Source organism: Agelaius phoeniceus, chromosome 3 (genome assembly GCF_051311805.1).
Source record: "Agelaius phoeniceus isolate bAgePho1 chromosome 3, bAgePho1.hap1, whole genome shotgun sequence".
Taxonomy (NCBI): domain Eukaryota; kingdom Metazoa; phylum Chordata; class Aves; order Passeriformes; family Icteridae; genus Agelaius; species Agelaius phoeniceus.
This window is the reverse complement of record NC_135267.1, coordinates 83,810,710-83,825,245: the sequence shown is the minus strand read 5'-3', so window position 1 is coordinate 83,825,245 and position 14,536 is coordinate 83,810,710. Positions and strand designations below refer to the sequence as shown.

General features: G+C 41.3%; 1 protein-coding gene across 1 annotated transcript in view; it reads right to left on the bottom strand.

Annotated features, from left to right (window-relative positions):
* Positions 1–10,536: 10,536 nt before the first annotated feature.
* Positions 10,537–14,536, bottom strand: part of ADSS2 (adenylosuccinate synthase 2) — a 37,222-nt gene continuing 33,222 nt past the window's right edge. The window contains exons 12-13 of the mRNA XM_054629731.2: positions 12,694–12,843; positions 10,537–11,855 (exon numbers count right to left, since the gene is read on the bottom strand). Coding sequence (XP_054485706.1) covers positions 11,803–11,855; positions 12,694–12,843 — 203 coding nt within the window. The 3' untranslated portion in view covers positions 10,537–11,802. The remainder of the gene's footprint in view (positions 11,856–12,693; positions 12,844–14,536) is intronic.

The window sequence follows — 14,536 nt, the reverse complement described above, 5'->3', positions numbered from 1 at the left end:
ATTTGTGAGCCATACCTGAGGCACAGATGCTCTGTGCTGACAGGAGTAAAGTGAGGCATGGAGAGATAGCACAGCCTCTCCTCCTGATCCCCAGGAGCAGTCACATCTGGGGAGCAGATCCCAGCAGGGCACCACCCTCTTCCTACCTCCTGAGGGCCAGTGGCTCTTGCCTGGGAAGTGCAAGGAAATCCACGCTGCATCTCCACATGTGGAAAACCACGTCCAAACCCACATCCACTGTCACAGCTCACCACCCTAAGCCAGCACAGCCAGGCTCTGGTTACACGCAGGAAGCAGGAGCTGGTAACCACTGAGGTGGGCTGGAAAGGTGGCAAAACCCAAGTGGTTTGTGAGACCCAGGTGAGCCCACAAACACCCTGACCTTCTGGGTACCTCAGCAGGGAGAACTCTGCCACCCTGGGAAGTCCACAGCAGCTCCCAGGAACTGACCCACGTAAGCCACGGGAGGCTGCAGAGCAAAGGATTCAGAGGCTTTTAAAACCACTCCGAGCTGCAGGAGCTGGATGGGGTCAGGCCGGCTGAGCAGCCAGAGGGGACAGAGGGGACACGGGCTGGCAGAGGTGCTCCTGCCGGCCCACAGCGACGAAGCCAGGAAGGTGCACGGCAAGAGAGACCAAGCGGAATTCACCTCGGCCGGTGCACCCAGCACAGGCACGGGGCCTGCTGCTCCCACGGAGGCCGGGAGTCGGGAGAGGCTCTTCGAAGCCTTCCTCAAAGCCTTCCCGGAGGGTTTGCGGCGCTGGGCTCAGCCCTGCAGCTCGAGGTGCGAGCCTGGGTTTGCGGCAGGGCTTCTTGGAGCTCTCTGCCTCCCCAGGGATTTCCAGAGGCCACCAGGGCCAGGCGGGCTGGCAGCCGGGGAGCCTCGGCCTTCGCCCGTGCCCCCGGGACAGGCACCGCGCCCCCGGGAGCCGCGCACGCCGCTCTGTTTGCGCTCCCGCTGTTTACACACACGAATTTAAAGCATCTCCCCCGGTTTCTCCGCAAATTGCTGCATTCAGATGAAGTGGCAGCTGCTGTAATTAAGACACAGTTAATTACATATCCCCTTAATTGCAATGATAGGATTTTGTCAATTTGGTAAATAAGAATTGTTAGGTTTCTTCCGGCAGGCGCAGGCTCGGCGGGGCTCAGATGCGGCTCCCTTTGTCCGCCGGCCCTGGGCTCTGCCGAGGCTCCAGCCGCCCCCGAACTGCCCCGCATGGGGCAGCGGGGAGGGAAATGCTGGGCCTGGCACCCAGTGCAAGCGCGGTGCTGGGAAACTTCAGGGGCAGGGCGGGTAAGTTGGCAGGACGGGCAATTTTTCTCAATTCTTTCTTTTTCTTTATTTAAGAAAGAACAAGATAATGGAAATGAGTTGGATTCCTGGAATCTCCCGCTCACCTCCTGCTGGGCACAGACCATGGCTGTCAGTATGAGTATTGTCACACCCTTCTAAATTCCAGCTCTGCCCCCAAGAGTGACTACAAAAAAACCCTCTGCCTCTTTCTTTATTTACTGTTTCTATTTTCCTTCCTTACTGACTGTGCTGAATTTGCGAATTGTTCTCCTAACTCACCAAGTCCAGGGCCAGCTCGAGCATTTGCCCTCTGTCCCTGGCAGTTTCTGGCTCTCACATCCTGTGCAGCCCCACAGCTGGCAGGCTGCTCTTCCAGGGACAAGACTCCACCTGCACCAGGATTACCACGTTGGTATAGTTTTGTCTGAAAGGAGACATCAGGAAGACAGAAGGGTTGCTAAATGCCAGGGCTGAATCTGACCATCATCACCTGTTTCTGGATGAGAGCTGAACTGGGCTCCTGCAGGAATGGCCAGAGCCTGGAGTCGGCATGAAGAGAGCCCTTTCCTTCCTGCTCTGGAGGCTGCTTGGTACCCATGTATGTCTCTTTTGGAATTTCTTTTTAGTGATTCAGTACACAGAGCTGTCATCCATATTAATTAATGAACTGTGGTTGACTGAACAAGTATGTTCAGAGTGCTTGCACACAAAAAGGAAAAAATCATCTAACTACAGCCAATTATCTAAGATCATCCTAGACTTAGTAGTTAGCTATGATTGGCTAGAAATTAAGGAAAATATTGGTTACTTGCCTCCCAGTTCTTCATCCAACAGGCAATCTTCCCCCAACCTTCCCCCTCATGGGAAGCAGCACGCACCACCTTTAGATGAGCAAAGCAAGCTGGTTTGGCTCAGCAGCCACAAAGCAAAGATCGGGATATTTTTTTGACAGCATTGGCAAAGCTGTTGGTATCAGCTCAAATGGTGACATATTCAGACTTGTAGGATGTTTTCATAAGCCAACAAAGGAATGTAGTTAGATGAAACTGCTTTGGAGTAGGTGCAGAGTTGGTCAGGCAACAAATAAACAAATCACACCTAGAAAGTGATTCACCTTCAAACAAGCAATTGAGTGAATGGGTCCTGTTTTCACACAATTCACATTTTTCATCTGTGAAGTCAGCAATGGTAAAAAGAGTGTCCTTAGTAAATGTGCCGGTGATACAAAGCTGAAAGGAGCTAAAAGTACATTAGAAAACAGGGTAAGAGTTCCAAATTATTTTAACAAATTAGAGAAATGGTCTGAGAAAAATAGGCCTCAACGCACTACGGCTATGGGCAAATTTTTGTAAGCAAAAAAAAAAAAAAAAAAAATCAATAAAGCAAATGCAAAATGGACTAGAATATGAATCAGCAAAGCTATGACATTGAAAAGCTGGAAAACATCATACCACAATCCATAATTAGATTTCCTGATACAAGATACTTGATGTCATCCATACCTTACACTCACATGCAAACATCAGTGAACAAACTGTAACCATTTTCAGATCCCAACTCCCCAGGGACAGAAAAAAATAAACCAAACATGCTGCCTTGGACATCTCTAAAAGTGACCTCCAAGCAGAGCCTCAGAGAATTGATTAGGCTGAGGAAAAAACTGGGACATAGCAAATACTGAAAAGAGTGCTGCAGGGAAAAAAGGCAATAACCTGTCCTCCCTATCCATAGCAAACAGCCCAGAGAACAGCAAAGCCTAAACTTGCTAGGGAGAGATCTAAATGGCTGGTAGGAGAAACCCTCCAAGGGTGAAACACTGGGGCAGATTAACACAGAGGGCTATGAGGTCTCAGGGTAAGAGGTTAGGTCTCTTATCACTAAAGGCAGAAATCCTCCTCCTATCCCAGAACCTCATGGCCTCTCCTGGCTCTAGGACTCTCTGTCTCAGAAGAAAGCAAAGCTCTTCCTTCTTCCCTGCCCCACCTTGTGTTTCCTGAGGTCTCCCTATTCCAGTGCTGAAATGTAGATCCTAGCTCATATGACAGAAGGGTGCATAAAAAATCCAGACTTGAATTACACCTATGCTTCTAATTCCAGAAAGGTTAAAGAAAGCTTTACTTTCTGTCTACAGCTAGTAAGATGCCCTGGAGAGTATGTCCAGTAAGACATCAGAAAAATATTTACCCTTTAAGACCCAACCCTAGGCTCCCTTCCATGTCAGATCTTTTTTATTTTCTCACCTTTTGCCTTTCTTTAAACTTCACCAGTTAGGAGATGTTCCTACACTCAGATCTAGGAGTAACTTGAGGAGAATGCAACCTGAGGACCAGCAGGTACTACAGTCTAATTTAGCAAAGTGCAGCAGCACTCAGGATGGTGGCTCAGGTGTGCAGGGGCACAAGTTTCCAAGTGATTTGTTGACAGATCTTCTCCCCTGTCCAGCTCTTAGTTCTCCCAAGATACCACTCCATTTTGTTGTATATAGTCAACTGCAGCACTGCTAGTAACCTGGCTCAAACAGCACTCCAAAATGCACCCACAAGGCTGACACCTGGGAGGCTGCTCCCCTTGCCCCTTGAAAAGCAGTAAAGAAAAGAGGAACTATCACAAAGTCAGGCCTAGTGAGGCAGAGGGTCTTGCTCCCACCAGCTTAGCAAGGCAAAGGGAACCCAAGCTGACAGCACCTGTGCTTGTACCTACAAGATTTGCCTTTCCTGATCTTCATTCCATAATTTATCCAGGTAAGGATAAGCTCACCTTACCTGGTAAGCTGCAGCCTCAGTCTTTGCCCAGTGTGTAAGTAGAAATACCACCTACTGAAAAAACTTTACTGGTGTGGCCTTCCCTGGTTCTCAAAAGCAGTACAGACTTCATCCTGGAAAAAGAATTCCTTTTCAGCATGTTAAGTTCTTTAAAGTCCAAAACCAAGATTAGGCTATTTTTTAGTGGTTTATTGTTATTTAGCACAGCAAATAGATTACAGATGGTCCTGCAATTTGAATTGTGTGGCTGTGGCATTTGGACCTACTGCTTCCCCTTGAGTGCACATGCTCCCTGCAGGTACATGAAGTATTTAACCTCTGCCTTAGGTTCCTCTCCTCCAGTGGGGCTGTCTGTTAACATTGGAGCCACTCTTGCTCACAGCATGATGAGGATTTTTAATACAGCAGGTTTGAAAAGCTTCTGAGACTTGTAACTAAAGTTCTATGTGCAAAGTTACGAGAGAAAGATGTAACTCAAGCATTCTAATGGCAAATTTAAAAACTATTTCTGGATGTATATCCAGGGTGGAAGATAAATTCTGAGCCCTTGAATTGCACATCAGGAGACAGGCAAGCAACCCAAAGTTTGGAAGAAACCTCGTAGATTCTGTAGTAGACACAGTCACTACTGGCATCCTCTCAGGTAGCTGGGCTGGCAACCTGAATACATGACTCCAGCTGGAGGAAGGAAGATGCAACCTCCCCCTCTTCCCAACGATGAGGGATGAGGAATGCTTCCCGCTGAAGCCACGCCAGGGTAAAACTGGAGAAGAATCACCCCCGGGGACGAGCTGGGGAGAGGAGAGGAATCTCTGTTGGTGCTGCTGACTATGATGAGGACAACAGTTGTGCAGAACTGGCTGACAGGGATATGGAAATGTTGGTAAATATAACAGTGATTCTCAACAGCTCATATTGTGTGTGAGTGTTGGAGTTGTCACTTTTGTATGTTGTATAGCTACATTTTCCAAGATTGACTGAAATTATCTAAAGCATGAAAATACATTCTTTTGTAGACTGGATTGGATAAGGAGTTTTTACATCGTGCTCTGCAACTAAGTGGAAGATGCAGTGGTCTTAGTTTCAGGAAAAAAAATTGAACTGTGGATGTGTTCAAGGAGTTTCTAAGATGGTTGTGTCATGATACTATTCAAAACAATACTCCTACTTAAGATCTCTGGTGAGAACCAATTTTAACATCAAACTCCTGGAGCTGCAATATTAATTCACACTCCAGTGAAGTAGTTGCCATGGAATAGCCAAAACATAATTCACTGACTTTGACGGGCAACAAAACACAGAAAACATCTACTTTGTTTTCCAAATACTGGTGAGTCAGTGTTTTACACACAGCAGCCAAATTTCACTCCTCAGGAGGTAGAATAAATTATTACTTAATTGTGACAAACAAGCAGACCATATCAGACCATGATATAATGAATCAGTCTGTGAAGAAATTCTGCCTTCTTCTCAGAAATTCTTCTGAGTCACAGAACAGCACATTTTTGTCCTGAAATAAAACACTTTTTAAGTAAGTCAACTGGTTCTTGCATTAGTTTCTACTCTAAGACCTGCCACTAATATCGTGCAACTCATTCTAGAAACTCCCATAGCTCCGCAAAATTTATCCTTTTGTAGAACCTTTACTATTACATGCAGACACTGCTTCTTTTCTTCCTGGGGGATTCCTAATAGGCATGCTATCCCACAGTGAATTTTGCTATCAAATTGGAGATTAATACATTCAAGCCACATAAGCAAATTATTTTAGACTCAGCAGCAGCTCCTGAACAAAAGCACAAACAAACAAAACACCCTAATATTTTACACCAATGCTTGTAGGAATTTGGTATGTTACACTCTGTAAAAGCTAAGGGAGTTTAGCAGATTCTGCCCCAGTCTTGCCACCAGCCTCCTAAACCACAGAGCACACATTATGTGCACAGGTCAGGCTGTCAGCTAGTTGGATAAAAAAATCCACTGAAGATTCTTAGTATCTCAAAGCAGTACTTTTTTGAGGGGAAAAGTCTGCCCAGCTTTTATTTCTTATCTGAAAAAAAAATGCATTCATCTGCATAAACTCACATTTTTTTCAACAGAGGCAAGATTTTGCCTTGTTATCAATGTCGTCCCTTTATTAATTTTTAAATTCTGTACCGGGACAAAAATATTTCTTTTCCATGACTGTTATACAAAAAAAAAAAAAAAAAAAAAAAAAAAAAAAAAAAAAAAAAAAAAAAAAATCACCTTTCACCAGAGCTTGGGTGGGCTTCTTGCTCTCTAGCCTGCTGCTCGTACCTTCACTATTCTCTATTGCTTGTTTCATCAGCTCAGCTGTTCATCCTGGAAAGGATGTCTGGTTTCTGTCATGGGCAGCTAGGATGGCTCCACAAGTCACATGCATACAGAGGAGCTCCAGGGTAAGTCTGTGCATCAAAGTAAACCCATGAGACCCATGGAATAAGCCTTCCCCCTTTTATGCCTATTGTGGTCAACATTGCAACAACTTCTATTGATTTTTTTTTATTACCTTGATCTACAAAAGGAACAAGAGAACCCAGGCAGAGGAAACCAAAGCTACATTCAAAAGTTTTCGGCTGTACCAGGAGTGCTTGAATGGCCTGAATTTATCATATATTTGAGAATCCAGAATGGAAATTGCTGTAAAAAAATCTGGATTTTTCTGCTCCCCTATGAAAATTTGTTGTATTGCACATTGACTTCTAATTGTTTGATGAGAAAAAAAGAAGTAAAATGTTGTAGGCCATTTATATTGGGTAGCCAAGGCTTTGAAAATTCTTTTGATACTGAACTAATGCAGTTAGTTGCTTGACTGCAGAAGGCACAACCCTTATCGGGCTAATTACAAGTCAGATGGAGCCAATTGAACAATACTGAATTATTAAGGTCTTACTGTACATTCTCAGGCTGTTAATATCTATTAGATTACAGCTGCATTATACTGAGAGCTCATTTCAGCAGGAGATTAGAAAGTACTTTCATAATTCTGGCTACCCTTTGGGTGGATCATGGTATTTACATACCATATGTCAGCATGAGATTACAGAATGATTTATGCTTTTTGCCCAGACCTTTTGGTAAACTGCAACTGGCTTTGTAGTAAACTACAAGGCTGAAACGCCCTTCCATCCTGACTCTGACAACTCAGCTCTCAGGAGAAAACCACCAGTGACTGGTACAATCACGCTTCATTCAAAGCAACACTTGACTTGCTCTTTTCTCAACACAACTGAGTGATCCATGCTGGTTTTCCTGTCAGAGGGACACAGAAGATGAACTAGGGAGGCGTGCTTCACTATTAACAAGCTAGTCCTAAGTTGCATGGAGGGAAAAAAAGTGAATAGTCATCTCATGTTTTGGAAAAAAGAGCCAACTACCAACACTGAGGTGCCCTAGTTCCTTCTGTAAGAACCAGACCACCTTCTGTAACCACCAGACAATAATTGTCAACCAGGGAACAAGACAAGGAAAACAATCTGTACTTGGGCAATTGTTATCTAAGAATAGTTACTCAAATACACTATTGATAATTTCAGCAGTGCTCATTAAAAGAGCTAAAGAGTAAGTACCTGGATGCATGCACAAATAGATTAATCACTGAAAAAATCCAGTGGAGTGTAAGAAAATTGCTTTGATACACTTGACTAGTGGTTCCAAAGTGATAGTGAAGGACGCTGGGATTTAACAGAGTGTTTTCTGTCTGAAGCTGAATAGAAGATATTTGAATGTGTATATTGCAAGGTATTTTAAAGATGTCGTGTCAAATGAGTTGTTACACTCTGATCAACAAAAAATGGTGTAAAATGTTAAGTCAATAATGCATCATCTGTGTGTACACAGGCATGCATGGCAGTCTATACCTTACCTTCAGTACGTAAAGCTCCCATACACCAAAAGTAAGTGTGTTGATTACTGTACCACCAGGTTTTTTTAAGTTTCACTGTTTCAGAGACTACTAACAGTATGGGCAGGAGAAAAAACTCACCTGATTGCACTGTCTTTCCTTCCCAGCTATTTTGCCCTTTACTTTTTCTAAACCAGTCACACCTTTGATTATGTTTCAGTAAGAGAGCTGGCTGTGACAGCAAAAGGAACTATCATCTTTTATCAGAAAGCAGATTTCCAGGGTGATGGTAGACGAAAGCACCATGACATCAACATCACATCTGCCCCTTCATCTGAAGCTTTTGTCCATTAGCTGCATGTCAAAACCCAATTACATGTGGAACACAAATGGAAAGGCTAAGCAGCAGAAGTATCCCTCACTTTCCCTTATTTAGTTAGTAAAGGAGGCTCACTAATCTGTAGGGACATAAGGGCTATTAGTGCTGCAGTACAGCACAAGCCTGGGAGATTGAGCCTCGTAAATATTTCAGTGGCAGCAAGAACAGAGTGAGATCAAAATACCTTGTCTGTCATCAGCCTTGTCTGGTCTAACAGGTATCTGTGCCTCCTGTAAACATCCCATTAGCAGGAGGGGACACTTGGAGGAGAATCAATTTCAACTACTATCCTATGCTGCCATCCTCTCCCCTTACACAGCAGTGATGGAAGAGCCTTCAGAGAGACAACACAAAGGAAGGGCCTCCGAAATAGATGCTTGTCAAAGTATGAAGGTTTTGCTTTTTACCACAGCTTACTACTAGCCTGTGACAGACAACAAAAAGCCTTTTGCCAATGAGTGGGGCAATTCCTTTGAGAATTAGTTCAATTCCTTTCTTCACTAATGAAATAGTGAGGAGGCAGAACACAGAATTTTATCTAGAGCTAAAAAACTATGTATGTCTTCAAAGCCATTTACCTTTGCCCCTGCTGGACACAGAGCTGAAGGTAAAGTATTAGGCTGCTGTTCTCTTCTTCCTTCTTGTGAACATGAAGTTTGAAAAAAATCCCTGTAACTTACAGTATTTGTTCCCACCACACTCAGGTTGGTGATAACATCCCATCTATTTCTCCATCTGTACAAGTGAAATAAGGTGGAGAAAAGGTAGCACTGGAGGAGGGGAAAATTTGGTAGGGTATAACCATTCTTTGACACAAGGAAAGTGTGCACCAGTCTAAGAATTCAACCAGAAAAACTTAAACAAAACTAGCATGCAGGGACAACATAAAATACTTTACAGATGCCAAGTTTAACCACTTGAAACTGAGAAATTCTTTGTTCCAGGTCATGGGAGTAAATACACACCAACAGATCCTAGACCACATATATCCTGGACAAGTATTGGTAGGAGAATGTTCTCAACTTTCCAGGACTGCCCTTGAATGGAAGACTCAAAGAAAAATCTCAGCTGAATTTAAAAGACAGCAAAAGAATAAAAATCAGTATTGCATCCAAGGCAATTCTGTTTTGTTTCTTTCAAAATACTGCACAAATACTTTAATACTTTGTATTATTTTAGGCTACTGCTGTATTGCTCAGAAATACTGCTGCATCTGGTAATATGAATTCCTCCACTGAAAAACAACGGTAGTTTGTACAGTGGGGTTACAACAGTGAAAAAACTGAAACCTTGAAGGTCTCTGCTTGGCATAAGTGAAACACAGCTCCATGGATGTGTTTTATTTATTCACTGACTGTAGAAGGAAACATGCCCTCATTTATTTATTTATTCGCTCCTTGAACCAGCTAAGCCCAGAGTCTTTGGCTGGTAGCTTCACTGACAGCACAAATAGCCTTGGTGCCTCCTACAGCTATAAGGGAACAAGAACACTTAGTAATTATTACCTATTGTTCACATTGCACCATCAATTCCCTCTATTGCCTAGAAAAGAGTAACTTTTTTTCCTTCTAAATAAACACTGGAATTTACATTTCACAGTTCTAGCCCTCCTTCTCTCCATCTGGGAACTAGGAAAATATTTTCAATTCAAGATGTCCTTTAGCTAGGGAGGGATAGTATGACTCTCTCCTGGACTGCAAGGCTGACAGCAAAACTAGAGCTTCATCTTCTCCAGGAAAAAAAAAATTAAAAGCAAGATCAGCTTGCTTTTTAATGGTGATGAGAATGATCTTTACATGCAATGCTGATACAAAGGTTTCTCACTGTATTTGCCAATTTTCCAGCATTCTGTGATATCCACCTCTTTCCTCACATTATGCAAGTAAAATACAGACCTCAGTAACTGCTCTGTCACATACAAGCAATTCGATAGAAAATGCTCCTTAAAAATCAGTAGTTTTATCCTTCAAACCTCCTGTCTCTCCTCTTACAACAAGCAATTTTATTTTGTGTCTATTTAGAATACAAAAATTGTGCTAACCACCTCAGCAGCAGCACAGTCCAAAAATTATTCCATTTCAGGTAACATGTGGTCACTCAAGACAAACAAAAAGGCCTCATATCTTTTATTTTGCATTAGAATTTTCTTATATTGATTCATATATTCTTATATGCAGCCAAAATCTGCTAAACTAAATCTAAAACTGTTGCCCCACCCTGATACAAACTTGGGTTTAGGAAACAAAGTAAGTTTTATTTGAAGTTAAAAAGAAGCACATGAACACCACAGCACAGTGTGTAAAAACAGAGTCATTCTCAATAGTCTGCAAAAGGAAAATATAATTACTGGGTTGTTGCAAAAAGAAATCCGATTCTTTGGAATAGATAAAAATGGTTATAAATTTAAATAGTTCTGGAACATTTCCACATTTCCCAACAATAATCCAAAATATGTCAGATGTCTTGAGGTGAACACTTGTTATTTACCCCACACCCAAAGCAAATACATGGAATACATTAAATGTTATTTCTACAGCATCTTCAACTTATAAATACAGAAGTGTCTGCACTTTGGCAATCCTCCAGAGAAGGATCTTCAATTGACTCTGAAGAAAGGAATTTAAAAGGGCATCAAAATGTTAGACTTCTCACAAAATATAAATATAACCCCATATAATTAGGAGAAGAGTTTAAGATATGTGCCTTGGAAGCGAAGAAGCACAGAGTTTAAAATACCAGGAAAAGAAAGAGTAACATTATAAAACATTTAACTCAAAATCAGAACGGTTCTTTAATAATTGCAAATGAACTTTTTTACAATATCAGTTTTCTAACTTTCTGGGCACACTTCCTGGTAAACACTTGAGTATCCTCTGTGAGTTACAAAGAGTAAGTTTCCTGTGTTATACAGCTAAAAAAACCTGGACATTCATAACAACTTGGCATCACATCTTCTTTTAAAAAAGAGATCACACAATAATTTAGACAGCATTTATAGCATTATAAAATCAGACTCCCCCTCTTTAATCACTCACAAGACCAGTCATTAAGAATACAACAGCTTTAGGAATACAAATAATGAGGATGTAAAACTATTTGTGCAAAACTGCATTATTTTTACTGTCTAAAATTTCAGGGAAGTAACACCGCCAAAAGCAGAGAGAGGGTAACAAAGACAAACAGTCATGAAAGCAATGCTACCTTAGATTTTCAAACAGGAATTACATTATGAAGTAAATAGTTGGTAAGGAAAAAAAAATCTGATGGCACCTTGAACAGCAATGAGAAGTGTCCTGGTAATTGCAGTTGATCAGGAATTGATACAGGTTCATGTTAAGAGTCTCTTTCAGGAGTAGCAATTGATCTGGGGGTATCAACTCTAGCATTTCTTCCCATGCAAAAATCTATCTTTCCAACATCTTTGCTTTGCGGGCTACTAATGCATTTAAGAATGAGCAGTCTTTTGAGGAGTGTGCTTTCTTCCATGCATCTGAAATCTTTAAAACAGCTGGATCATTGATTCCCTGGATTTCCCTACTCCAATCCATTTAACTGCAGGAGAGAAAAAGCAAACTTCTATTGTAAGTAATACAAAGCAAGAGTAGATTGTATCTTAAGATACAAACTCATCTTCTTAAGCACCACATTTTGAAGACAAACACAGCATATACTATTCACACACTAAGAAATGATAACTTTGTTGTTCTCAAAGAATACACTGACAACTTCAAAAAGCAGGTATTCTTGAAACTGTCATAATAAACTAATCACTTTTGCAGATTATAAGATAAAGGATAGTTACAAACTGTCAGATAAGTAAAAATTTGCATATCTCCTAACTCCCAGCTTTGGATGAAACCACAGGATCACCTTTATTAGGGAGCATGGAGAAATGTATCAGTTCAGGAACATATATATACTCTCATATATAATTCAATTCTCAATATATACTCTCATACATACTCATATATATTTATACATACATATATATATATATATATATATATATATATATACATACTCTCATATATAATTCATCATACTAATTAATAACTCATAGTGCCACTGACTTTATGATCGTAGCAAAACTGAACCCCAATTGTAACCAGTCTAAAAGACACTTGAGCAAGTTATGAAAAAAAACCTTAATTGAACAACAACTATAGTATAACCCAGAGAAGGAATGTATATTAAAACTTCTGAAAATTTTGAGTTCAACAACTAAATAAAAAGTAGTAATACCATAATCACCAGTGGCACCAGGTACATCATAATAAGCAGTTAGAAACTAGTTTTCAGTATTTTGAGTCTTCATTAATCCAAAATACCAAACAGGTTTTCATGGAGCAGGAATAACCCAGACAAGAAGAAGAAAATCTGTTCTACTCACCAGGAACACCCAACTGCTTTTCTATAAAACGAACGTAGTTTTGTGCATTCACAGGCAGATCATCAAACGTCCTGGCATTTGATATGTCTGTAACCCATCCTGGGAGTGTCTTATACTGAACCTCTACTTTGTTTAAGACTTCATGGTTGGCTGAGAAGCAAACAGAAACAAAAATTTTATGTCCATGGATATTCTCTACCATGAAACACTAATGAGGTGTTACCTCTTACACAGAGGTTTGCTCATAGGGTAATACAAACACTGCAGCCACTAAAGTGTTGGGGGTTTTGTTAATATAAGCATAAGGGGAAAAAAATCCAGTAAATATCAGGACTCAAGACTTTAGGAACTCCAGTGCTCAGTCACATGCATACATTTTGCTGAAACCATAATCTTTTCAGTTCAGAAAACAACTTTTCAGGGAAATAATTCCCCAAAATGTTCTTTTTTTTTTCTGAACAAATACTGAGAACCAGATCCCTCTTCATAAGGGAATTGTGAAAGCAGAATTAAGAACCAGCTTGTAAGTATCAAGCAGCTAAAACATATTTTAAAATGGCACAGGAGTGTACCTTTTACTAAACACAGTCGTAAGATGTAGTTAAGAATTAACAGACCTCTAATACCCACAGACCCTTTGCCCCAAAACTCTGCAATGAATTCATCAACCAGTGTGGAGTCCCACAGGATGTATGAACCCTAAGTGTTCCCACGACTTCTCAGAAGAGAAGCAGTATTTTGTCCTTCATTTAGCAACTTGCTACAATGTTGTCCTTTAACTATGAATCCAGTGATGATTTCTAGTTCTGAAAAACATGCTAGGCATACTGTTCTGGAACTGAATCACTCCAGTAATTATCTGAACATTAAGTCTTGGAATGACACAGGACAGCAAAACAAAGGCCTTAAATCTGAAAATGATCAAAATATATTAATTTTAAAATGGGAGGAGTCAGGCATTCCTTCTTGCCTTCATGAAGATGAGGGCATAGTAATTAATTTATGTAGGCTCTGTGTCCCAGTTTAAGTCATTCCTGCCAGGACAGCTAGTCAGCCTAGGAAAGGGTATGAGGTGCAAGAGGTACAGTAGTACAAATACAAAACCACACGCTAATCCCCTCCAGCATGTGTGCAGCCAACAAACTCAAGCTCAGCACATTGAACAATTTGTCCTGATGCAGGCAACAGTTCAACAGTAGCAGTGTTGTAAGGACAGCCTTAATGGACTAGGCATTTTGAGAAAGGCTGAAAGAAGACTGCTCTGCTGTCCTTGAAGTCTATAACAGCAAAGAAATGTGCAAAGTTTTGGACCAAGGTGTTCCCAGGTTAAAGGAATCCTGAACCAATACTCATGGCAATGAGAACAGACAGGCACATTAAGGATATCTGGTTGCAGAAGCCAAGGATAAGCACTTTACTGTCAGAAATAACAACTGAGGTGTTGTCTGCTGTGCAGGTGATCTGTACAACAGAACAGAGGCACTCTAATTGCACAATCACAAAGTGATCTCCAGGCAGTGCAGATGGTTCCTAGCCCCCCTCTTTCTGAAGAGGCAGAGTGAATGAACACCTCATCTTGGATGTCCACAGGCCTTTGAAGCCTCTCTGCTGAGGTTAGAGGGAGATAGCTGAAAGCATTTGGTATTGAACGGTCTAATATTGACTACAATTTTCCATTAGCCTGGATTCCTTACCCCCCCAAGAGAAAAGAAAAAGAAGGGATGCATCGCTTGATGTTTCAAATGAGTCAGAATTTTGTCCCAGCAGATGTGATAAAGATTATGTGTGGTAAAGACAAGCCACAAACTGAGCTCAGTGTAGTACCACATCTAGTCACCATCTA